The sequence below is a fragment of the Uranotaenia lowii genome, chromosome 3 (genome assembly GCF_029784155.1).
Source record: "Uranotaenia lowii strain MFRU-FL chromosome 3, ASM2978415v1, whole genome shotgun sequence".
Taxonomy (NCBI): Eukaryota; Metazoa; Arthropoda; class Insecta; order Diptera; family Culicidae; genus Uranotaenia; species Uranotaenia lowii.
The window spans coordinates 216,433,849-216,458,603 of NC_073693.1; the positions used below are offsets into that span (position 1 = coordinate 216,433,849).

Below are 24,755 nucleotides of genomic sequence, written 5' to 3' on the forward strand. Positions count from 1 at the left end.
TAAATACTTTAATAGCAATCTGCTGACCCTAAACCTTTCTAAGACCAAATACATGATATTTCGTTCAGCAAGAAGGAGAATTTATTGCAGCAATGACCTTTCTTATGATAATACTATAATCGAAAAGGAGGATAACTTTAAATATTTGGGGCTCACGCTTGATGAAACACTTTCGTGGAGTTTTCATGTCAACAACCTTATAAAGAAAACATCGTCCTTGAGTGGTATTCTTTGGCGAATTAGAAGTTTTTTGCCGCGTCATGTTTTAATTAAATTTTATTTTGCTTTCATTCACTCTCAGTTGAACTATCTCATCGCGGTATGGGGCAGGGCTTCCCTGTCTATCCTCGGGCGATTGCAGACATTACAAAATCGTTGCATAAAAACCATATTCAAACTTCCTTATCTCCACCCTACGTCTTTACTGTACTCGAATACAACTTACAATAATTTACCTCTTACCCACTTGTGTAGTCTGCAAACATTATTGTATGTCTTCGACAATTTGAACTCATTAGACAACACAAGAAATTTATTGTTTAACTCAGGCACTCGTTCTCGCCATACTCGTCAATCACATCATTTGCTTCGAAGCCGTTGCTTAACATCTTTTGGTCAACGCAGAATTTCTTACATTGGACCTGCTTCTTACAATTGCCTTCCAGAAGTTGTCAAAAATGCTAACAACCGCAACATTTTCAAATCGAAAGTGATACGTCACCTCAAGGAACTTCAGTCGTAAACCTTATCATCATGCCAGTATTTTTTATTTTTTTGTTACACATATATTTTAACTAATTTTTTTTTTCTAAAGTAACGTTAACATTTTTTTGTAAATATTTTTTCTTAGGTAGTATATTAGCTTTATCAATTAATTTTTAATTTGTTTCTTTTGTATTAATTATTTATAAAATATGGATCTCTTCAAAGGAATACTCTTTCCACTGAGATTCATTCTTAGTTAAGTTTAGTTTACTTGTCTAGCTTCATTCCCTCGCATTAAGTAAAAAAAACATTTTTGCTAAGGTTCTCAGCATGAATAAATTTTGCTCGCGTTTTTGTTTTTTTTTTGTTTGCTGCCAGACATGCTGAGAACAGAAAGCGTCCATTACCAGGGGGCTCATATGAGCTTTTTGGTGAGGGGGAGTGTGGTGGGCCGCTTTATATGTGTAAAAAAAAAAACTTCGTATCTAATCAGGCAAGCAAGTTATAATCTGTTTAACAGGTATGCATAGTTGAATTGATTATTTTTCAATGCCTAACGACATACTTGTGTAAAACAGCTAGTAATTTTCTTGCCTGACTTAATACGAAGTTATGATCTTCGACAAAATTGTTTTTCCTTTGAAGAATCAATAAATTGTCACAAAAACCGTTCGCAGGCTCGGTTCTACAGAAGAATCATAAACGATGTTGATTTTTCAGAAATATTAAATTTTCCTATACAAACACAAAAGTTCAAATTTACATATGTAAACGTTACTTTCAATTAAGCAAAAAAAAAATCATGGATGAGGTTTAAACCAAACGAAACATTTGAGACCCCAAAGTTTGGGAAATTCAAAAATGACCCCAAATCGACTCAGTCTAACGCTATAGTCCACGTCCATCGCAGCTAACGCATTTTTTACTGGAAAGTTGAGTTTCTCTCTTCAGGCATGAAGGGATCATTCTGAATATTTTCTAGCAGCAGAATGAATTTTACATAACCAAACGATATGGTCGACGTCGTGCTAACCTTGAACGCGAACGCATAGTTTGGTAAGACAGATATGTACATGTATTTGTTGTCCTTGACATTGGCAATATTACCAGGTATTGTATATTTGGTCGTATTACCTGCACATAACACATTAAATTGTTCCTGATAAAATAGCCATTTAGGTAAAACGGCCTAAAAAAGTCAGGGATCACATTATCTATCAAAAACAAAAAAAAAATGTTTCAAAAATCTTTGGATTATATTCCATTCCATTTTTGAAAGATTGTATTTTTGAGAATTACATGCTGTTACAAAACTATTCTTAAAGATATAAAAATAAAAATGGATCCATCTACCCTACTCCTTTCCAACTATATTCCTTAAGCTTATTTGTAAATAAATCGTTGGAGGAAACCTGTTTGATAAACATGGGGGGAAAGTTCATATAGCGCCCCATGTGGCTAATACGAGCCACTCGTGTATTAGACTGAATCGATTTGGGGTCATTTTTAAATTTCTCAAACACTGGGATCTCAAAAGTTTCGTGGCGTTTCTTGCAAAATTTTTAAACAACGTTTACATGCGAACATTTGAACTTTTATGTTCCGGGACTAGTTTCTCATTTATGTTTTTCTTTTTCTTAACATGTCCTTCTCGTCTTTGCTTGTCTTCTTGCTCTTCCAAAGTTCCCGCTTCATTATTGCCCAGTACTGCTTCACCGGGTGCATATCCGGACAGTTTGGCGGGTTCATGTCCTTTGGAACTTTTAGAATAGTGGCATGGTGCCAAATCTGGTCAAAGTGGCGGAGCTTCGTCGTGCTGCTGCAAGAACGGCAAAAGTCACTTCTCGTGGCACTCAGATTTTTAGATCCCGCCATTTACTGAAGAATCTATCACGAAAGTTTCACTCCTCAGTCCGCAAAAAGCAGATGGCCTGCCAAACGAGACGTTTGGAGGCGGACTTCGACTTTTTATTCTTCTTAAATTTGTCGTCCACATGGAACTTGCTCTTGCCGGTGAAAAACTCCGGAATTTGCTAATAATCGGCTTTTCGTCGTCCATCACACAGCAGCCATATTTTTTCAGCATCTTCTCGTAGAGCTTCCGTGCCCGAGTTCTAGCCGTCGATTGTTGCCGCTCATTGCGGTTTGGAAAATTCTGTACCTTGTATGTATGCAGTCCAGCTCTCTTCTTTGCATTCTGGACGTAGCTCCGCGACATGCCGATCTTTTCAGCCAAATCACGGCTTGAAACGTTGAGATTTGTTTTAATGATCCGCATCACCTTTCCCTCCGTCTTTTTGTTCTCCAGTCCCGGTTTTCTTCCAGCTTCAACACTCTGAAGACAGTTGAATGGTGAATGTTCAACATTTTTCCCAACTGCCGATGCGACAGGTCAGGAAATTCCAGGTGTTTGGAAAGAATTTTTTCTTTCGACTAGCATTGGTTCACCTCTATTTCCGTTGAATCGAAAAACACGACTTCGAGCATGTAAACAACACACATCAATGAGAAAGTGTGCAAAATTTGGTTGGTTTTTACCCAATGGCCCTTTATACTCGTTTTTACTCAAAATGTACATAAATAGAAATCATGGCAAATTAGCGATTGGCTCATATGGGGCATATAAGAGCATGTTCCCCTAATTATTGATGCCTATGGCTAGGTACTTAGCTTATCATCACCTGCACCAAAACCAGGGACCATTGTGTCACGTTTTAAACTATTTCTAATGTAAAGAGAGTTAGCTTTTCACGGAGTACTTCAGTCTACAAAGCGCTTCTTCCAACAATGGAAAGCATCCTTTCAATACTGACGATATTGGGGAATCAATCAAGCTCGGATTCAGTTTCAGAAGCTTTCAACGGATTTAGTTCGGAATATTTGTACGGCGTTACACGCGAACGGATTCAAGACGTCAACAACATCCTCAATCAGTATGATTTTATTATAGTTGGAGCTGGAAGTGGCGGTAGTGTAATGGCAAATCAGTTGAGTGAAAATCCGAACTGGAACGTTCTGCTACTAGAGGCTGGGGTTGAGGAAAACTTCTTACTCAGTGTCCCTTTACCTGCCGCACTTAATCAACGGACAAGTGAGAATTGTGGTATGAATGTCTTTGTGGTATGAAAGACTTTAAAAGTAGTGTTATTTTAGGTTATAACTGGAATTATGCACCGGAGAGATCGTCACATAAATTATGCGTATCTCAACCAGCTCATTTGTGCACTTGGCCAGCTGGCCGCGGATTGGGTGGAACAAGCCTACTGAATTACATGATCTATACTAGGGGTCATTACCGGGATTACGATGAGTGGTCCGAAGCTGGAAATGATGGTTGGAGCTACGAAGAAGTTCGGCCATACTTCGAAAAGGGAGAACGCGAATTTATTCATCCAGTTACGATCCCATACGAAACTCCGCTGTATGATGAATTCAAAGAAGCCGTCGAATCATCCGGGTATAGTGAAGTTACACCACAGAACAAAACGCAACTGGGATTCTACAAGCTCCGATCTACAACTGTGAAAGGTCAAAGAAACAGTGCCGCTCGCATTTTTCTTCACCCAGCGAGGAATCGGCCGAACTTGCACATATCCATTCGCTCCCATGTAACAAAAGTTTTGATTGATTCCGAGACTAAACAAGCATTTGGCGTAGAGTTTGTCAAAAATGGAGAATCATTCAAGGTTCAAACGAAAAAAGAGATAATTCTATCAGCCGGTACGATTGGCTCCGCAAAGCTTCTTCTGTTGTCCGGTGTAGGACCTCAGGAGCAGCTCAGAAATTATTCAATTCCGGTTATCAAAACACTTCCGGTTGGCCACAATCTTCATGACCACTATGGTAGTCCATCTTTGAGATTTTCTGTAAAACAACGACAACCGGAAATGTCTAGCCAGTCCGCTTTTGAACAGTATCTCAACGAAGGTTATGGACCGTTCACGATACCCTTTCAATTCGAATCGATTGCGTTTATGAAATCTGGCAACTCTCAGCTTCCGCAAGACTTTCCTGATTTTGAAGCATTATTTATGAACACCCAGTTGCAAAAATCACCCTCCAGGGCGTTCCAGCTGTTTGGATTGGATCGAGCACTGGGCTCGGTCGGACTTATCAACAATCGCAATCATAGCACCATCATTATAGCAATCTTGTACATTCGTCCTAAAAGTAGAGGACAAATATCCCTCAAATCGAATGATCCTTTTGCTCATCCCGAACTGAAACCTGGATATTTCGAGCACCCGGATGATGAGGCTAGTTTCTGTGAATCTGTCAAAACAACTATTGAGTTGGGAGAATCCCAGCCCTTGGCTCAACTGGGTGCCAAATTCGATAGAACGTACTCATCACAATGCGATAATTTTACGATCGATAGTGACGCTTTTTGTCAATGTTTCATAAGAAACTATGTTTGGGGAACCTATCACCTCGGGGGAACTTGTAAGATGGGTCCCAAGGGCGATCCAACGGCCGTTGTGAGTCCGGAACTGCTCGTGCATGGAATCGAAAATCTTCGAGTGGTGGATGGATCAGTCATTCCGGCGCCCATCGCGGGTCATCCGAACGGAGTTATTTACATGATTGGACATAAAGCAGCAGATATGATAAGAAAAAGGTGGCAGTGAATTATTTATTAGAAGTTTGAAGAAACGTTAACGATGTAATGTGAACCACAGCTGTTTGTATCTAAATAAAACTTGAAACAATGAAAACTTTATAGATTAAAATACTTTTATTCGATCTTATTCAGGACCGGCATTAACAAGCTTTCTAATAAATGGCATTGTCCTCCCAGCTAAACCACATTGCATATGTTTGAAAGGAACCAAATAAAACATATAATATATATCCTACTACTTTTCTACTGCTTCTACTGTTTTTCTACAGACCCGAATGACCCGGGTGGTTAAAAGGTCTCTAATAAATTATAATAATAATAATAATACTGTTTTTCTACTGTGCTACTGTGCCTGAAACAATTTTAGCTGTTCATTGATCTTTGCTGTTCTTACGCCACTCTTATACATTTTAAGTGGTCATGATCTTTAAAATATACAGAAAAATGTATCCTTGTGCGAACAGATAGTTGCTAATTTCAGCTGTTTTAGAAAGTAAGATTAATTTTTCTTGAACACTTGATAGCACATCTACACCCATAGAAGAGGTTGCAAAAATCCAATGCCTAATGTGCAAATCTCTGTGCCGAAAATGCGCTGAAAAGTGTACTACACCAAATATGATATGGTTTGAAAAACCACTACTGCCACTCAAGCTCCCAAGCAAAATGATCCATGGCAACTACATTCAAGCGGAACAAGAAAAACATTTTATGGAATTTTCATTCTATTGGATAATTCATCAAAAAATAAGTGAGGATCGAACTCACTTCAAAATTGTCATCTCGCTTGCTAGCCTGATAAATCTTATCCAGTGCACCATCTGAGTCGGTTAGCAAATGAAAGTTTTTTGTCATAGTCTTTATGCCACAACTTGGTTTCGATTATAGTCGTTTTACCATCTTTATGGCATTCGCGATTTTATCAACGTTACAGTTGGCGGATCGTTATTTTTTTTTTTTTTTTTTTTTTTTTTTATTTGAGATAGGGAAAAGCCCGCGGGAGTAGAATTTATTTGAATTCGAATCCTTGCTCCCGTAGGCATAAAACCTTCTCATCATTTTATTTTTTTTTTCATGATTTTTTTTCGAATATTGTTCTACAATTCATTGGTTACAATTTGTTTTTGGATTTTGTATAAATAACAGCTTCTGATGGTGTTGGCAGCGGTGGTGGTGGCAGCGGTGATGGAGGGCGGTGGTGGAGGGCGGTGGTGGTCGGCTTGGTAGCGATGGAGGCGGAAACGATAAAAAAAAAAATATATATGGGGGCGGGTATTAGTTGGAGTCGATTGCAGAGGTTGTAGCATGATGAGAATTTTCAGGACGGTTGCGCACCCTCAGTGAGATTTCAATCTCTATTGAGAGGGTGCGGTGGGCATCTAGTATCTTCTAGATAGTCGGCATCAGGGATTTACAGATACAGATTCAGATTATTTCTCAGATGAAATTTCAGTTTCAACTTGAATTTTGTACAGTTGTTTTCCGATTGTAAAACTGTTGGCAGAGCGTTGAATCTTTGGCTACCATAGTAAGAAAAAGTAGCTTTACCCCTTTCCGTGTTCATACGACGTGTCGTCAAGTAATTGTGTCTTCGTGTATCATATCCATGGGTTGAGAGAGGAAGTTGCAGGTTCCGGTGGGTGTGTGGATTATGGATAAAGTTTTTGATTTGAATCAGAATTTGTAATTCTCGCAAGGCTTTTACAGGAAAAACTGAAGGCGGAGATTCTCGATACAAGTCAATCGTTGGGTATAATCTCGGTTTTCCAAATACTATCTTTAAACACCTGTTTTGTAGAGCTTGTAGAGACTTCAACCTGCTTTTACTGGCACTTCCCCATATTGCAACCATGTACTGCAGTTTCGATTGGACAAATGCATGGTATATTGATAAGCGTTGCTTTATTGGAACAACCTTTCTAATCCTCCAGAGAAGGCCGCACGTAGAACTTATCTCCCTTTTGAGATTTCCGATGTGACTTGTCCATTTAAGATCAGCATCAATGATGAGTCCAAGGTATTTGTAACTTTGAACTTTATCGATGGTTGTGGATTGAAAAACTAGATCATTACTTGGTGGCATTTGAAACGACCTCCGAGAGTTGAAAACGGTGTATTGCGTTTTGGTGAGATTAAGAGACAGCAGATTTTCAGAGAAAAATTCTTGAAGCAGTTGCAAATCTTGTTTCATTTGAATAACGACTTCTCCAGGATCATTGGTGATGTATAACAACGAAGTGTCATCTGCAAAGAGTCTTGGTTTTCCTTTTAGACCAAGCTTCGGTAAGTCATTTATGTACAACAGAAATAGTAGCGGTCCTAAGTTGCTCCCTTGTGGTACGCCGACAGTTAAAGGCAAATGCGTACTGTTGCTTCCGTTGACTACTACGTACTGTTCTCTTCTGCTCAGATAATCTTCAAATAACTTATTGGCCGTTCCTCGGATACCATAAATATGCAGTTTTTCCAGCAGCACAGAGTGGTCTATGGTATCGAAGGCCTTTTTTAAGTCCAAATAGAGAATGCCCACGTACTTTTTTGCATCCAGACCATGTAGAATTTCGTCCACTAGCTCACAAGCTGCTGTCAAGGTACTTGATCCGCTTCTAAATCCGTATTGGTGGGTATAAAGAATTTTGTGGGTTTTAAGAAAATCTGTCAGCCTAGAAGCCAACATTTTCTCAAGAATTTTGCTCAGAATAGATAAAACAGATATCGGCCGGTAGTTGTTTACATCCGATTTACTCCCTCCTTTATGTATTGGAATAACTTTTGCCATTTTAAGGTAATCGGGAAAGCTGCCAGTTGTGACCATTTCATTGAAAACGTCATTTAATATGGTTGCGAAAAGCTCATGATGCATTTTAACAAAGTATGCTGGAATTTCATCCGGACCACAACTTTTGTTTGGATCGAGTTCTTTTATTTGTAAAATAACTTCATTGATATTAGACGGTTTCAAGAATATTGAGGAATTATTGTGCATTAGAGTACCAAATTTGCCAATGTCTCTCTGACTTGAAATACTTGAGGCTAGCCGGGGTCCAATGCTGCTGAAGTGTCTATTGAAAACGTTTGCGATTTCCGGTTCTTCGACTTTACATCCATTATCCATAATCACTGGTGCTTCATTAGAAGTCTCCTTTCCGATTATTGATTTGATATTCTTCCATATTTCTGCTTGGTTGGATGCATTAAAAAGGTTTCTATAGTAATCCTGTTTCGCTTTTCCTTTTTCACGATTAACTTTAAGTGATATATGGCGCAAAAGTTCTTTCAGATTGGTATCTGTGGGACGTCGTTTGCTTCTTGCTAGGACATTATGTTTCATTTTCATGAGTTTCCACAGGTCAAAAGACATCCAAGGACAATTGTCTTTGACCTTGACTTCAATTTGAACGGTTTTTGTATATTTTTGTTTTAAGTTTCGAAATATTTCAATAACTTTCAGAAGCTTTTCGCTGGCAGTGTTCTCTGATATTCCTTGAATTTCATTTTCAAATGCTGCATTGAGTTTGCGATGTTGGATGATGTTCTTGCTTAATGTACATTTTGTCAATTTTTTCTTCAAATTGATAGCTGATATTATCATTGAGTGGTCGCTAATGCTTGAAGAAACTGTAGCGTTTTTGACTAAGCTCTGTAAACCATCTGAGCACACAACATGATCTATTAAATTGTTACTAATAGGTCTCGTGGTGTTTGTGTTTGTAACAGTAAAATTGTAGCAATTAAGAATATCGGCATAATCCTGTGCTAATTTAGACTGAGGATTGTTTATGGGTACGTTCATATCTCCCACGATAACTTTCAACTGATTTGGACATGTTGTGCTTAAAATTGCATCAATTTTAGCTAAAAAGGCATCATTGTTATAATTTGGAGGTTTATACATTGCATGAACATCGAGGTGCGAATTGCCCAGATCTACTCGCACGTGTATATGATGAAATCCGTGATCGTGTTCGTTTTTCAATTCAGAAGCTATCAAAGTCGATCTCAAATAGAGAAAAAGTCCCCCTCCTTGTGAATCCGGTCTGCATGAAAAAATACTTCGATAACCTTTCAACTCATACAGTTTAGAATAGCTTTCTTTTACCCATGTTTCTCCTAGCACAATAATATCAATTATTCCAGGATACAGCTGTAGAGTTTCCTTAATGGAATCAAATTTGTCCATGTTATTGATGCCCCTTACATTGTGCTGCAGTAAAGTAAGTACATTTTGATTGCTTGATTGAAAAATTCTTTTATTCACGCAAGAGATTGTATTATAAAAGTAATTATTTTGAGAAACTATATTCATAATTTAATTCATAATTTTAGCAATCTGTTGTTGACCTATATCATATCATTTTGACGACGTTTAGGATTTGGCTCTACTGGAGAAGATCCGCAAGATGAGTTCAATGGCCGTTTATTTGCCTTTTCAGAGAGCTCAAAAAGTTGCTGTGTGTTCGAAATGATGATTGGTTTAGCGTTATCCGATTGCTTCATCAGGATTTTCCCGTTCCTACCAGGCCATACGTACTTCATGTCCAGCTTCGTTTGCAGTTCCTTAGCTTCATTCAGCAAATTTCGGCCATACGATGTCAATTCATCCCGGATCGTAATTTTCTTCGCACTACCTTCGAAACGTTCACTCAATGAAGATAAAAGCAATGGTCCATACGATCTTTTCCGCTCCATTAGTAAATCCTTGATCGCTTCCGATTCAAATGATACAATGATTGGCCCAACGTTTTCTGAAGATGCCTTTCCGCTGATACGTTTAGCACAGCATATGGAATTGGGCTCGATTTTTAGACTCATAATCTCGCAGAGTCTAATAACCGATTGCTTGGCGTCTTCGTTTTCCTCAACTGGCATTCCTAGTATTACAGCATTTTTTGCCAGGGAGCTTCTATTGAATTTGTCCAATTCGGTTTCCATATCTGCAAATTTTCTGGCAAGTCCATCATGTTTCGCTTTCCACTCGTCGACATCCAGTTTTACATTTCTATTTTCATTTTTCATAGCTTCCAATTCATTCTTGAATTGCTCGAACTGGTCTGATATAAACTGTTGCGACCTTTCAATCTGCTTGGTGGTGTTGGCTATTCCCTCCATCTGTTGTTGCAACTGATGAACAGCTAAGACAGACTGGTGCTTGGTCTCCTCTACTCGTTGTCCTAACTTTCGAATTTCAGAAATAACATCCGTTAGATCAATTGAGTCATCTCTTCTGTTATTTTGGTTGAAAATAGAACTGCATTCAACGGTACAGAAGAAAGCTTTCGCCTTTGTCCTAGCAATAGCATTCCCAAAAATTTTCTTGCATCTAGGATGAACCACCCTAGCACACTGAGCGCATTCGATTAATCGAGATGGATTATCCTCAACTTTCTGGCAAACATAGCAAACAGCATCTTCCTCATCGAACATTTTTGTGAGTTCACTGCAGAAAAACACATGAGCTAGTGAGTTGATCAATTTGACAACAAGACGCAAAGCGTGAGATGATCGATCAACCTTCTTCTTAAACAGTTGTTGAAATGAAGAGTGTGAAAGTGAGTGACCGCGATTGACAACAATGGATACAATTGGCAAGAGATTACCTCAAAAAATCCGTTTTTCTGGCGTAGTTTACCGTATCCTGATAATCTTCGGACCCCAGCTAGCCTTCCGGTTCAGAATTTGTTGTTTGGCAGAATTTATCCAGGTGAGAAATATCACTTTCAGCGGTAACAATATTTTTGGTAAAGCAACGTTTAGCCTTCAAGATGGCGAACCAATTGGAAAACTATTATTGAAAAACTTATCCGGTACAACTGTGTTCGATGCTTGCTCTTGGGCTCGAACTCGTGGACATCGGCTCAGGAGACAACAGACTTGCCAACTGAGCTATATCACATGCCACAACTGATTACCGAAAAACGCACTGTATTGGCCGTCTGCCTTTTGAACGGTGTTTTATGGTGTTTATATTTACACGCACAGTTCATCTTGGCTGGTGGTTTTTTGCCGTCGGTTGGATCATAAATTATTTTTTTTTTATACCGGTTCACATAAATACACACACAGCGCTTGGTACATCATTCGACAAAATACTGGCTGACTGTTGTTTCCATCCTGCTTTGTCTTGTGATAGGATATGGGATATATTTTATTTGGTTTCATTCAGACATATGCAATGCGGTTGCACTTGGAACACAATGCCAGTTATTAAATAGAAAGCTTGTTAATGCCGGTCCGGCATAGAATCTTATACCGATAATTCCACCTCCAAGGAAGTTCATTATTAGAGTAGAGTCTGGGGGTAGAGATTCAACTTGTGAAGAATATTTCACCCGAAACAGCACCTCGATTTGAGATAGCGTAGAAAAACTATGAAGGTTTAAAAATTCGAAGTGTCAACTTATCAAAAGTATGCACGAAAATGTGCGCCTGAGAGACGCGCAGTACAAATATGACTTCGTAAACCGAACAAACAATTTGTTCAATAACACAGTTTTCGTTGCTTCGCATCATTTCATTCACAACTGTGTGACTTCTTAATTCCCTAACCGATTTAAAATTTGTTAAAGAAAATCCAAATTTTCTTCAAAAAAACTTCCACAGAGTTCGTTGCAAACAGTACGAAACCTCAAAATTTCGTCACTCTACATTTTTAAATAAACCCCTCTTTGTTCAACCCTCTATGAATTCAAAATCCGATACAACCCACGAATGTGCCGGTTGAGAATCAAGGGCCGATTCTTCAACATCAGCATCATCAACGTGCACAGCCCTCACCTCGAAAGTACCGGTGACGACAAAGACGAATTCAACGGGCAACTGGAGCGTGAAAACGACCGATGGCTGCCCAAAACATAATATCAAGATTGTCATTGGGGGTTTTAACGCAATTGCTCGAAGCAGCGCTGCCGGTAGAGGGCGAGCAGGATTAAACCCTTCTCGAGGTCTGACGCATTTCGGGATGCGTTGTGAACCTAAAGCTTGGGGAGAAAAAAATTGATTTCGAATTTCGGATTTGGAAGGGGAAGACAAGGTCTATCCAAGAATTCGCGAGAGAGGATTTAACTGTTTAACTTCGCGATTCGACTAAGTCGGATCGGATAGTTCCGGTCACGAAGTTAAGTTAATCCAGTAAGCCAGATGACGAAAAGATCTCCCGACCCATTTATTCCCGGTGATTAGCGTAGGCAAGAAAGGTTATCTTTCATCGTGAAAATTAGTCAGACTTGATAATTTCTACCACTTGTGATTTCCTTTATCAGTGCCTTGAATTCATAAACTTCTCTCGATTAGCCTAGTCCTAGAAAGTATAGGGTAGTGGTAGTGCAGTGGCAGAAGTTTTAAGAGAATAAATTGACCAAAAAGGTATGTTCTGGGGAAAACCGAACGAGTCGAGCGCAGTGTAAAACACGTAAAACACCGCATATTTTCCCGACAGATTTCTCCAAAAATCCACTGTGGCCACTCCAAGGGAAGTCGCCCTAAGCCGATCCCCGTGGCACACCGGCGCACGGCTGGGTACACCAGTTAAGGTGGACATTCTTCGTGACGGCTAGCAGTCACCAACACCCTAGCCAAACAGTGGCACCTCTTCAGAACCACCGCGCCGCGGTCTTCTCACGGATACGAGAACCGCGGTCATCATCTTCATCGTCGTTTCCGATCAACAGAAGACCACGACGGCTAGCTAGAGAACATCTTCTCTAGCTGCGCCGCAATCCGCCGACCAAAAAGTTTCGCCGAATCACCGAAGCAGAACTACCACCATATAATCGTCAACTAGCAGGGTAAGCCAGGAGAGCCGCAGTAGTTCACCGCAGGACAACAAAAACGGTGGGATACCCAAAAACCCACATAAATGTAAGGAAAACGTGAGTACTGGACATACAAACAACATGTTGTTTCAGCGATCGCTTTGAGCCGTTTGTTATCCGCCCGCGACTTTTGCAAGATTTATGTTGCGCGAGCGGGAGAAACTGGCAGACTATGACGTTAGTCGGACTGGCGAGCCGCATAAAGTAGCCATATTATCGAATTTTGTCATCCGTTTTCACATGAAACAATAACAGGTGTAAACGAACATCGGACGCATCTTTATCGTACAAACCACCTAAAACTTCCACCACGAACACCACCAGTAAAGTTTTGGGAGAGAAGAAAAAGCTTAGGCCTAACAGCACACTACAAATGTAAATAAACACAAAATAAATGGAATGTTTTCGCACAAATGAAAGTCGGCTTCGATAAGTCTCGAGAGAAATAAGAATTTGAAGATGCACAATTAATTAAGGTATTGGGAAAGGGGGTTACCAGTTGTTCCATTTTTGTTCGCGTAATTACAATTTCACTTTATTTACTGCGGAGACTGGCCGCGAATCCAGTCACGATCATTCTTTCACTAAACCGGGGTAAAGGGCGGAGTCTTGTACGACGGCTTAAACCCTGGTAGTTTTCTCTTTGGGCCGAACAACAGTTAGCTCCCTTTTCCACGAATTTCTGCAGGGTTTCGTCTCGTCTTCGGGGCGGCCTCAAAAGGGCCGAAGTACGAATCCCTTTTGCGAGACCCTTCCGCTTCTTTCCCAAAATAGGGAACCAAAAAGAACTCGCGACCGAGTCTCATCAGCTGGGCAAACTAAGACAGGGTAGGTGGTCTTCCATCCGGAAGTGGCGCTTAAGCCACCCACTTAAAAACGGAAGTGTGTCGGGCCTCTCGTTATACTTGTTCTAACAGCAGAATGAATTTTACATAACCAAACGATATGCTCGACGTCGTGCTAACCTTGAACATGAACGCATAATAACGCAGATAATATTATCTTTGGTCGTATTACCTGCACATAAATCATTGAATTGTTCCTGATAAAATAGCCATTTAAGTAAAACGGCCTAAAAAAATCAAGGAGCACATTATCTATCAAAAGTTAAAAAAAAATGTTTCAAAAATCTTTGGATTACATTCCATTCCATTTTTGAAAAATTGTATTTTTGAGAATTACATGCTGTAACAAAAACTATTCTCAAAGAAATAAAAATAAAAATGGATCCATCTACCCTACTCTTTTCTACTATATTCCTCAAGCCAGGCCCGTGCGAAGGGCCCGTCCATGGGGGGGGGGGTTTTCGAAATTCAAATTTAGCAAAAAATAATATCAATACCAAAAATAAACAATAGAAATGAAAGGAATTTTTAACCCTGTTTCTCACTCATGATTACCACACGAACTGGGCTGATTAAGAAAAAAAAACAAAATAAGTCATTGATTTTTTTTTCAAAATGATGTGCTTTATTCTGAACTAGAATTTTTTTTTTCATTAAGCAAATTGAAAATAATCTAAATAGGAAAATGATAGGAATTGTCATTTTTTATTCATCTTTATTTAAATTTTTTTCTTCATTTTCAACTGAAGGTTGATAGAAAAATTCCGCTATAGTATTTTGAATTTGAACAAAAAACTTTAATCGCGATTTAAAATGTGAATTTTCGATACTGAAAAAATATCAATTTCGAGTTTTAGAGAATTTATTCAAATGTTGATGGTTTAATTTAATTTGATAAAAAGAAGAATAAATTAATTATTATTTAAAAAGTAGCAGTGATAGATTTCAGAGATAAAACCTTTTTATAAAAAAAAATCCTCCAGTTGTCAAATTAAACGGCTTAAAAAGTTCAACTTCAAAAATTGAAGTTCAATATAATAAATTCATGTTCAATTACACTGACTAGGAAATATTGGGAAATGAGTAATTTCGTGAATAATCTATGAAAACTGATAAAAAAATTAATTACTAGGAGTTCCAAGTTTTGTAGTAAATATTGAAAGAACAAAGCAAATACAAAACTAGTTAACATTTTGCATTAAAATTAAGTTAAAAGTTGCTTCTTCGAATGTTTTTTTTTTATTTTTTCAATAAATAAAAATCACGTTCGATTCATAAAACACAATTTGATTAAAAAAAAAATCAAAGAAAAGTTTTTAAATTTTCAATCGTAGGTTTAAAAGTTTGAAATTTGCTAGCTCAAAGTATTTTGTCACTTTTGATTGAAATATTGGGTCCTGGAAAGAATAGAAGGTTGAAACTATGTTTTTCTTATTAAAAATTTAGATTTAAGGGCTTCTGTGTCAAGTACGCAAAAATTCAGAATAAAAAAAAACTAAGACAAATTTGTCAAAATTATTTCTTAAATTTAAATAGTTTGACTTAAAAATTCGGCAAGTAAATAAAGAATTGAAAAAAATTGTACTTTCGGAAAATTTATTTGAAAATTTAAACAAAATATGAAAATCAAAAATAAAAGTGTTTTAAAACTTTTCAAATGGCTTTTCTTTAATAAACACGTTTCACCATAAGCCTTTATATAATAAAATTGACGATTTTTTTAAATACAAAAAAATGGCTCGCCTCAAACTCTGTTCTTATTTAGTTACAATTCCTCATAAAAACCCATTCTGAAGAAGTAGGGTTTTGGTATGTCAAGTTTTGAGTTCCTGTACAAAAGATTAATAGAATTGCAATTTAGAATCAAAGTAAGTTTAAATTCATAAACGTCGAATAATGTCGTAGATCGAAATATCTCAAGCCAAGGGTTATTTAAGACTAAATTCCGCCGGAGGCGAGAAAAAATTCTGACTTGCTTGTTAACACTTATTTTCAAATACATTTGAGATCAAGTTATTTTCCGTGACTACGGTGAAAATTTTACTTGGAATAAATCTTCATGGGGGGGGGGGGTTAAACCCGTAACCCCCCCCCCCCCCCCCCGTTCGCACGTCCTTGCCTCAAGCCTATTTATGAATAAATCGTTGGAGAAAACCTGTTTGATAAACATGGGGGGAAAGTTCATAGTACGCACCATGTGGCTAATACTAGCCGCTCGTGTAATAGACTGAATCGATTTGGGGTCATTTTTGAATTTTTCAAACACTGGGATCTCAAAAGCTTCGTGGCGTTTCGTGCGTAATTTGAAAACAACGTTTACATGAGAACATTTGAAGTTTTATGTTCCGGTACCAGTTTTTCAGTTATTTTTTTCATTTTCTTAACATGTCCTTCTTGTCTTTGCTTGTCTTCTTGCTCTTCCAAAGTTCCCGCTTCATTATTGCCCAGTACTGCTTCACCGGGTGCAGTTCCAGACAGTTTGGTGGGTTCATGTCCTTTGGAACAAAATGGACAGAATTGGCCTCGTACTACTCCAGTACACTTTTATAATAGTGGCATGGTGCCAAATCTGGTCAAAGTGGCGGAGCTTCGTCGTGCTACTGCAAGAACGGCAAAAGGCGCTTTTCGAGGTACTGAGATTTGTAGATCTCGCCATTTACTGAAGCCTTTATCACGAAAGTCTCACTCCTCAGTCCGCAAGGGCAGATGGCCTGCCAAACCAGATATTTGGAGGCAATCTTCGACATTGTTTTCTTCTTAAATTTGTCATCTACATCGAACTTACTCTTGCCGGTGAAAAATTGCAACCTTGGAATTTGCATAAAATCGGCTTTTATATACGTTTCGTCGTCCATCACACAGCAGTCATATTTTATCAGCATCTTCTCGTAAAACTTCCGTACCCGAGTTTTAGCCGTCGATTGTTGCCGATTTGGGAAATTCTGTACCTTGTATGTGAATATGTAGTCCAGCTCTCTTCTTTGCATTCTGGACGTAGATCTGCGACATGCCGATCTTTTTAGCCAAATCACGGCTTGAGACGTTGGGATTTGCTTTAATCTTCCGTTTAACCTTTCCCTCCACCTTTTTGTTCTTCGGTCCCGGATTTGTTCCAGCTCATTTGTCGTGACCCAACGTCATCCTCTCCTGGAACCGCTTCAACACTCTGAAGACAGTTGAATGATGAATGTTCAACATTTTTCCCAATTGCTGATGCGACAGGTCAGGAAATTCCAGGAAAGAATTTGTTCTCTCGACTCGCGTTGGTTCACCTCCTTTTTCGTTGAATCGGAAAACACGACTTCGAGTTTAACAGCATGTAAACAATACACATCAATGAGAAAGTGTGCAAAATTTTGTTGATTTTACCCAATGGCCCTTATTACTCGTTTTTTATTCAAAATGTACGCGATTCGCTCATATGGAGCATATAAGAGCATGTTCCCCTAATTATTGATGCCTATGGCTAGGTACTAAGCTTATCATCACCTGCACCAAAACGAGGGACCATAGTGTCACGTATTTAGCTATTTCTTATGTAAAGAGGGTTAACTTTTCACGGAGTATTTCAGTCTACAAAGCGCTTCTTCCAACAATGGAAAGCATCCTTTCAATACTGACGATATTGGGGAATCAATCAAGCTCGGATTCAGTTTCAGAGGCCTTCAATGGATTTAGTTCGGAATATTTGTACAGCGATGCCCGCGAACGGATCCAAGATGTCAACAACATCCGCAATCGGTATGATTTCATTATAGTTGGAGCTGGAAGTGGCGGTTGTGTAATGGCAAATCAGTTGAGTGAAAATCCGAACTGGAACGTTCTGCTACTAGAGGCTGGGGTTGAGGAAAACTTCTTACTCAGTGTCCCTTTACCTGCCGCACTAAATCAACGGACAAGTGAGAATTGTGGTTTGAATTTCTTAAATAGACTTTAAAAGTAGTGTTATTTTAGGTTATAATTGGAATTATGTACCAAAAAGATCGTCACATAAATTATGCGTATCTCAACCAACTCATTTGTGCACTTGGCCACACCCATAGAAGAGGTTGCAAAAATCCTATGCCTATTTAGCAAATCTCTGTGCCGATAATGCGCTGAAATGTGCACTGTGCCGAAGACGGTATGTTTGAAAAACCGTAACTGGCATAAGGACTCGGCTCCCAACCAAAATGATGACCACTACATTCAAGCGAAACAAGAAAAACATTTTATGGGATTTCCTTCCTATTGGATAATTCATCCCAGAAACAAGAAAATAAAAATTAAAACCACAGCGCTGTGGTGAGAATCGAACTTAAATCACCAATTGTATCGTCTTGCCAGTCCGACATCCTAACCAGTGTACTATTCGAGCTTCATGCAGGACGAGGTATATTTGTCATAGGCTTTCTGTTACCGATCAATCACAAAAAAAACGTACAACGGCGGCTTCCCGGCGTTTGACCTCCTTTCAATGCATTCCTTTGTCTTAAGATGGAAACGGGAAAGGGAACGGGAGTGAAGGAACGGGAAACCCATTGAATGGGAACTGTGCTTTGCTTACTGCCTGCTATTACATACACACGCTACATATACACAGCTGCTGAAGCCGGGCAGCTTGGCCGGTGTTGTTTGCCGGTGAATCGAAGGAATGTGTTTGTTGTTGCTTTTGCTACATACACACGCACAGCTTAGCCGTGTTTGCCGGTCGATTGAATTAGAAGGATGTTTTTGTTGTTGCTTTTGCTACATTCACACGCACAGTGCTCGGTTCGCTGGCTGCCTGGTGTTGGCCGGTATTTATTTCCATCCTTCTTCGGCTTGTGATGCGATGGGGAGGGACGCGAAAACGTTTTTATTTTGTTTCATTCAGACATACGCAATTCGGTTGCGCTGGGAGGTTAATGCCGGTGGGCGCAAATCGAATCAGTGCCGGTCGCGTTATCTTCTTGTACCAATGATGCTATGAAATTGACTACACGCCATTGGCACAGAGGCTGAATTTTGGGTGCAGCTGGCCGCGGATTGGGTGGAACAAGCCTGCTGAATTACATGATCTATACTAGGGGTCATTACCGGGATTACGATGAGTGGTCCAAAGCTGGAAATGATGGTTGGAGCTACGAGGAAGTTCGGCCATACTTCGAAAAGGGAGAACGCGAATTTATTCATCCAGTTACGATCCCATACGAAACTCCCCTGTATGATGAATTCAAAGAAGCCGTCGAATCATCCGGGTATAGTGAAGTTACACTACAGAACAAAACGCAACTGGGATTCTACAAGATCCAATCTACGACTGTGAAAGGGCAACGAAACAGTGCTGCTCGCATTTTCCTTCACCCAGTCAGGAATCGACCGAACTTACACATATCCGTTCGCTCCCATGTAACAAAAATTTTGATTGACCCTAAGACTAAACGAGCCTTTGGAGTAGAGTTTGTGAAGGATGGAGAATCGTTCTTGGTTCGAACGAAAAAAGAGATCATTCTCTCAGCCGGTACAATTGGCTCCGCGAAGCTTCTTCTGTTGTCCGGTGTAGGACCTCAGGAGCAACTCAGAAATTATTCAATTCCGGTTGGCCACAATCTTCATGACCACTATGGTAGGACTAGTTTGAGATTTTCTGTAAAACAACGACAACCGGAAATGTCTAGCCAGGCAGCTTTTGAACAGTATCTCAACGAAGGCTATGGACCGTTCACGATACCCTTTCAATTCGAATCGATAGCGTTTATGAAATCTGGCAACTCTCAGCTTCCGCAAGACTTCCCCGATTTTGAAGCATTATTCAAGAACACCCAGTTGCAAAAATCCACCTCCAGGGCGTTCCAGCTGTTTGGATTGGATCGAGCACTGGGCTCGGTAGGACTTATCAATAATCGCAATCATAGCACCTTTTCAATAACTATCTTGTACATTCGTCCTAAAAGTAGAGGACAAATATCCCTCAAATCGAATGATCCTTTTGCTCATCCCGAACTGAAACCAGGATATTTCGAGCACCCGGATGATGAGGCTAGTTTCTGTGAATCTATCAAAACAACTATTGAGTTGGGAGAATCCCAGCCCTTGGCTCAACTGGGTGCCAAATTCGATAGAACGTACTCATCACAATGCGATAATTTTACGATCGATAGTGACGCTTTTTGTCAATGTTTCATAAGAAACTATGTTTGGGGAACCTATCACCTCGGAGGAACTTGTAAGATGGGTCCCAAGGGCGATCCAACGGCCGTTGTGAGTCCGGAACTGCTCGTGCATGGCATCGGAAATCTTCGAGTCGTAGATGGATCCGTCATTCCGGCGCCCATCGCGGGTCACCCGAACGGAGTTATTTACATGATTGGACAGAAAGCAGCCGAAATGGTTAGAAAAAGGTGGCAGTAAACTATTTTTCATAGCTTCAATTACAACACACTAATCTTTCATGTAAAATTGGTTTGATTTCTTTTGATTAGATATTTTTTTAAATTTGTTTAAAGTGGCGTCAGCCTATCTGCTGGACCCCATCGGCGCTTTTTCGTATAAGTTAAAATGTAATTGTAATTGTAATTGTAATTGTAATTGTTTCTTTATTCACTGACGATAACCTTTTTGTAAAATTACATTGTATCAGATCAAGGAGATTTCAGTGGGAAAGCAAATAGAACAATGGAATGAATAAACACTATTTTTAGCTAACAATGAATTTAAAACTAATCAAACAAAAACAAGTATTGGAGGTAATTTAAATTAACAAAGGAGACGAAACAAAAAAAAAAGGTGACTATTGCAGCAAGAGTTTGTATGTGGTTTTGAATGTGTCATATGAGGGCTTTTCCTTGACGGAGATAGGCGTTCCATTCCAGAGCGACGCCCCAAAAACAAGCACGCTTTTCCTTCCAGATGTACCATGCCTCGGAATGATGAAACATTGGGTCCTCTCTTGACGTCCTCTTTGCAGATGTTGGGTAACATATTTTGGTTGAATGTTGTGATAAGCTTGTCGCATAAAGCAGCATATTCGGAGTTGATAGTTGGAATCCAGCTCGTGACCAAGGATGAGTTTCCGAACGCGTTGAGTCGAGTCTCTGCCCCGGAGGTTGAAAACAAACCGTACAGCTGACTTAAAACACATATTTAGTCGCTTCTTGAGAGCGGCTGTTAATCCAGGATAATAGATAATGTCGCAGTAAGTCAGCAAAGGAACTATCATGGATTGAACCAGTTTGAGGCGAGTAGGTCGAGATAGTACGGAAGAGAAACGACGAAAGGTTCTGAGGGTACCAAAAATCTTTGCTACGACGTCATTCACTTGCTGGGTCCATGAGAGGTTGACGTCCATGTAAATTCCAAGGTTCTTGACTGAGGTTGAAAGTGGTACAACTTCTCCTCTAAAAACTACTGCCACGTTCGGCACAATTGTTCCGGTTTTACTGAACACAATGGCTTGGGTCTTTTTCGGATTCGGTACGAGACAGTTGTTATTGGACCATTCCACGATTCTTGTCAGATCTTGATTAACTTGCTCGATGAGGTGGTCTACTTCGCCAATAGAGCCAGAGATGTAGAGCTGTAAATCATCTGCGTAGAGATGGTATTGGCATTTCATCAAAGCGTTCGGTAGACTATTGATGTACAGGCAGAAAAGAAGCGCACTTAGACAAGAACCCTGTGGAGTGCCATCGATGAGCTCTCGGTCAGTTGACAGGCTCGTACCAAGACGTACAATTTGTGAACGACTGTTCAAAAAGGATGATATGAGGTCTGAAGCTTCGCTTGTAAAGAAAAACTCGTTTTCTAATTTACTTCTTAATAGGCGATGATTGACGCAGTTGAACGCCAAAGAGAAGTCGACAAGCACCATGACTGTACAATCTCCTTTATCTAGACCGCTGTAAATGTCATGGGTAACCTTTGCGAGTGCGGTAGTGGTGCTGAAATTTTTTCTGTACCCAGACTGATGCTCAGCAAGAAGAGGAGGTGTAGAACAGTCAAGATAATCAGTTATCTGGGAAAGCATGACTTTTTCGAAAATTTTCGATATTGCTGGTAACACACTGATAGGGCGATAGTCTTTGGGTTGCGCGGGAGCAGAAATCTTACGTATAGGAGTAATAAGAGCCTTTTATCAGGGCCAGAGATCAGGGAATGATTTAGTATCGACTATGGAGTTGAAAAGTTCACAAAGGATGGGAAACACAAAAGGACACAGGAGTTTCACAAACGAAATAGGAATCTCGTCGGTACCAGTAGCGTTAGAATGTATGTCGTATATTTTGCGACTGATTTCACCAGCATTAGTGTGATGAAAGCTAAAAGTTGGTCTACGATCGACGTGGTTTTGTACCGGTGTAGGATGATAAGTACTGATAGGTGGTAGCATCTGTCTGTGACCTTCAGAGAAGAATGTATTCAGTTCTTCAACGTTCCCTTCGATACAGGAAGGGTTGTCTTTAGGGTTGTTATGTACACCTTCCCGTTTAAGATTACTCCATAAGGTTTTAGATGGAAGTTTGTGATCGAAGTTTTTATCTGCGTAGCTTTTTTTGGCAGTATATATCAACGACATGACTTTGCATGTATTCTTTCCATAGGCTATCATTTCTTGAGCGATTGGGATATCTCTGATACAGAGAGTAGGCAAGGTTTCGGACTTTGATACATTGCTTTATCCTGTTAGTAATCCAGGGAGTGCGCTCATCACGCAGAGTAACGGGTCTTTCAGGAGCGTGTCGATCAAGGAGGCATCTAAGACTTGTCGCAAGAAATTGTGCTTTGGTGTTAGGGTCAGTCGAGGCATGAAAAGGTTCGAAGTCTAGAGCAAGAAAATCAGCGTGAAGTTGCGTATTGTCTATGTCGCGAAAACTCCTCAATAGTTTTGTTTGAGGTGGTGGTCTATGTGTTCTAATATCGGTGAGTAAAAATACTACCTCGTGATCTGAAACTGAGCTGCCTAGCAGAACTTTAGATTTGACGACGTGTTCAGGTGAGTCAGTTATCATGAGATCAATTGTAGTAGCACTAGATTCGGTGATACGTGTGTAATCAGTTGGAAGCACAGATAGATGGAAGGTAGAGTTAATTTGATGCAACGCTGATAGGTTAGCGGAAGGTTGTTGGGAAGATACGTTAATATTGAAGTCGCCAACTAAAAACAATCTGTCAAACTGGTGATCCATGAGATCAAGTAGCAGTTTCTCGTAGCTCTGGCTAAAAAGTTGATTTGATCCTGATGGGTTATAAACCACAACGACACATATACACAGATCATTCACTTTGGCGAGCACGGCGAGGTATTCAACACGGCAACTGATGGCAACGTTATTATCAAAAACGGAATTAAGAATAGTTTTAGCCCTAATGCCTTTCTGAATGTAGATACCAATGCCACCACAGGTTTTTGAGCGCCCACGAGAAGCAGGAAGGCAGTGTTTGACAAAATTGTAGGGCGGTATTCGGATAGGACCGACAGGAGAGGAAACTTTCATTAGTGTTTCGCTGACAGCAAAGAAATGTATTGCTAAAAAAGGTTAAAATTGTGGGAATAAAAAGTAATATGAAAAACAGCTTTATAAAACAAAAAACTTGTATTTCAATTTCACTGAAATCCCCAGACTAATGAATATTTATTTTTATGTTGCGGTGTATCATCTTAGCTCAATTTAGCAAGATATTTCTATTTTAAACTCAAGGTACTTACCTTATTATAGTTTAAACTATCAGATGTGGAATGGCCTGAAAATAAACAAAAACAAAACAAAATTATAATTGAAAATGATAGTGAAAAAAAAAAGATTATAGGAAAAAAACAAACATAAAAAAATTAAATTTGATCAAGGTAAAAAACTAATCGTGATTGTGCTATAAAACTGATATATATTTGTTCAAAGAGCTTCCAATTGGGTCACAAATCATTAGTGTCAAATTTGAGGTGATTGAGGTTAAGTGGAGTAATTATGAATACCGGGTAGTTTCGAACGTACTTGCAGTGAGCGCCTGTATGGCCAAGGTAGTGTTCATGTTCATATTAACGCCATATTTCCCAAGGTATGGGATGATACTTCAGGGTGGCCAGTGAGTTTCTATTTTCAAATTCCCGGTTTTCCTGATTGAGATTTTATGGTTTAACCGTTTCAAAATGCGCAAACAAACATGTCCATCAGGTTTTTTTTTAACAAAACTGGAAAAATGTTTATGCAAGTTGAATGTAAAATTGTGAGAGGACTATTATTTTTAATTTAATCTTAAAACTTAAAGGTTATTCAAATAACAGTGATCATTAGACGGTAAGAAAATGAATCTAGTTGTCCGAAGCTTAACCGAAAATTGTTACCTACCCTTCTTTCAGTCTTTCATACCATCTTCATGTTTGATAAGAGAAACGGATATATTTTCATAATTGGTATGGATAAATCACAGTTTTGATATGATGCCACATATTTAGTACGTTTAAAATTAAAAGTTGAAATACTAAATTTTTTCTATTGAAATCTACTGATTGATAATCTGAAATTTTTACTTCTAAAGTTCTTAAAACAGATTTAGATGAACCTCATTCATGATAAGCAATCGATATTTTATTTCATTGACAACATATTGAAAACTGAATAATGCTTTTGTTTGGATACCTTTTACTTTTTTATTAGAATGCGCTGAGTTCAAGATTTTATATCCTATCTCAAAAATGCACACAAAAACTTGGTCTCTTGTTACATCTTCTGCCTTCTGTACACTTATCAATTAACCGAATACAACAGTGGCATCTTTTTTCCGGCATTTTTCTCGCATGGGACAATTCCCGATTTT

The 24,755-nt window shown here is 39.2% G+C and overlaps 2 protein-coding genes across 3 annotated transcripts in view; one reads left to right on the top strand and one right to left on the bottom strand.

Annotated features, from left to right (window-relative positions):
* Nucleotides 1-24,755, bottom strand: part of LOC129751498 (glucose dehydrogenase [FAD, quinone]-like) — a 208,644-nt gene that overhangs the window by 115,464 nt on the left and 68,425 nt on the right. The window contains exon 2 of one of the 2 annotated variants that reach the window (XM_055747032.1): nucleotides 23,650-23,684. The exons of the other annotated variant lie outside the window; for it this stretch is intronic. The gene's annotated coding sequence lies outside the window, so the exon portion shown is untranslated. The remainder of the gene's footprint in view (nucleotides 1-23,649; nucleotides 23,685-24,755) is intronic. 2 annotated transcript variants of the gene reach the window in all.
* LOC129753088 (glucose dehydrogenase [FAD, quinone]-like) lies at nucleotides 3,493-5,529 on the top strand. The gene is made up of 2 exons (XM_055748889.1): nucleotides 3,493-3,796; nucleotides 3,859-5,529. Exons 1-2 carry the CDS (start codon nucleotides 3,493-3,495, stop codon nucleotides 5,331-5,333), a joined length of 1,779 nt encoding a protein of 592 aa, XP_055604864.1. The 3' UTR covers nucleotides 5,334-5,529.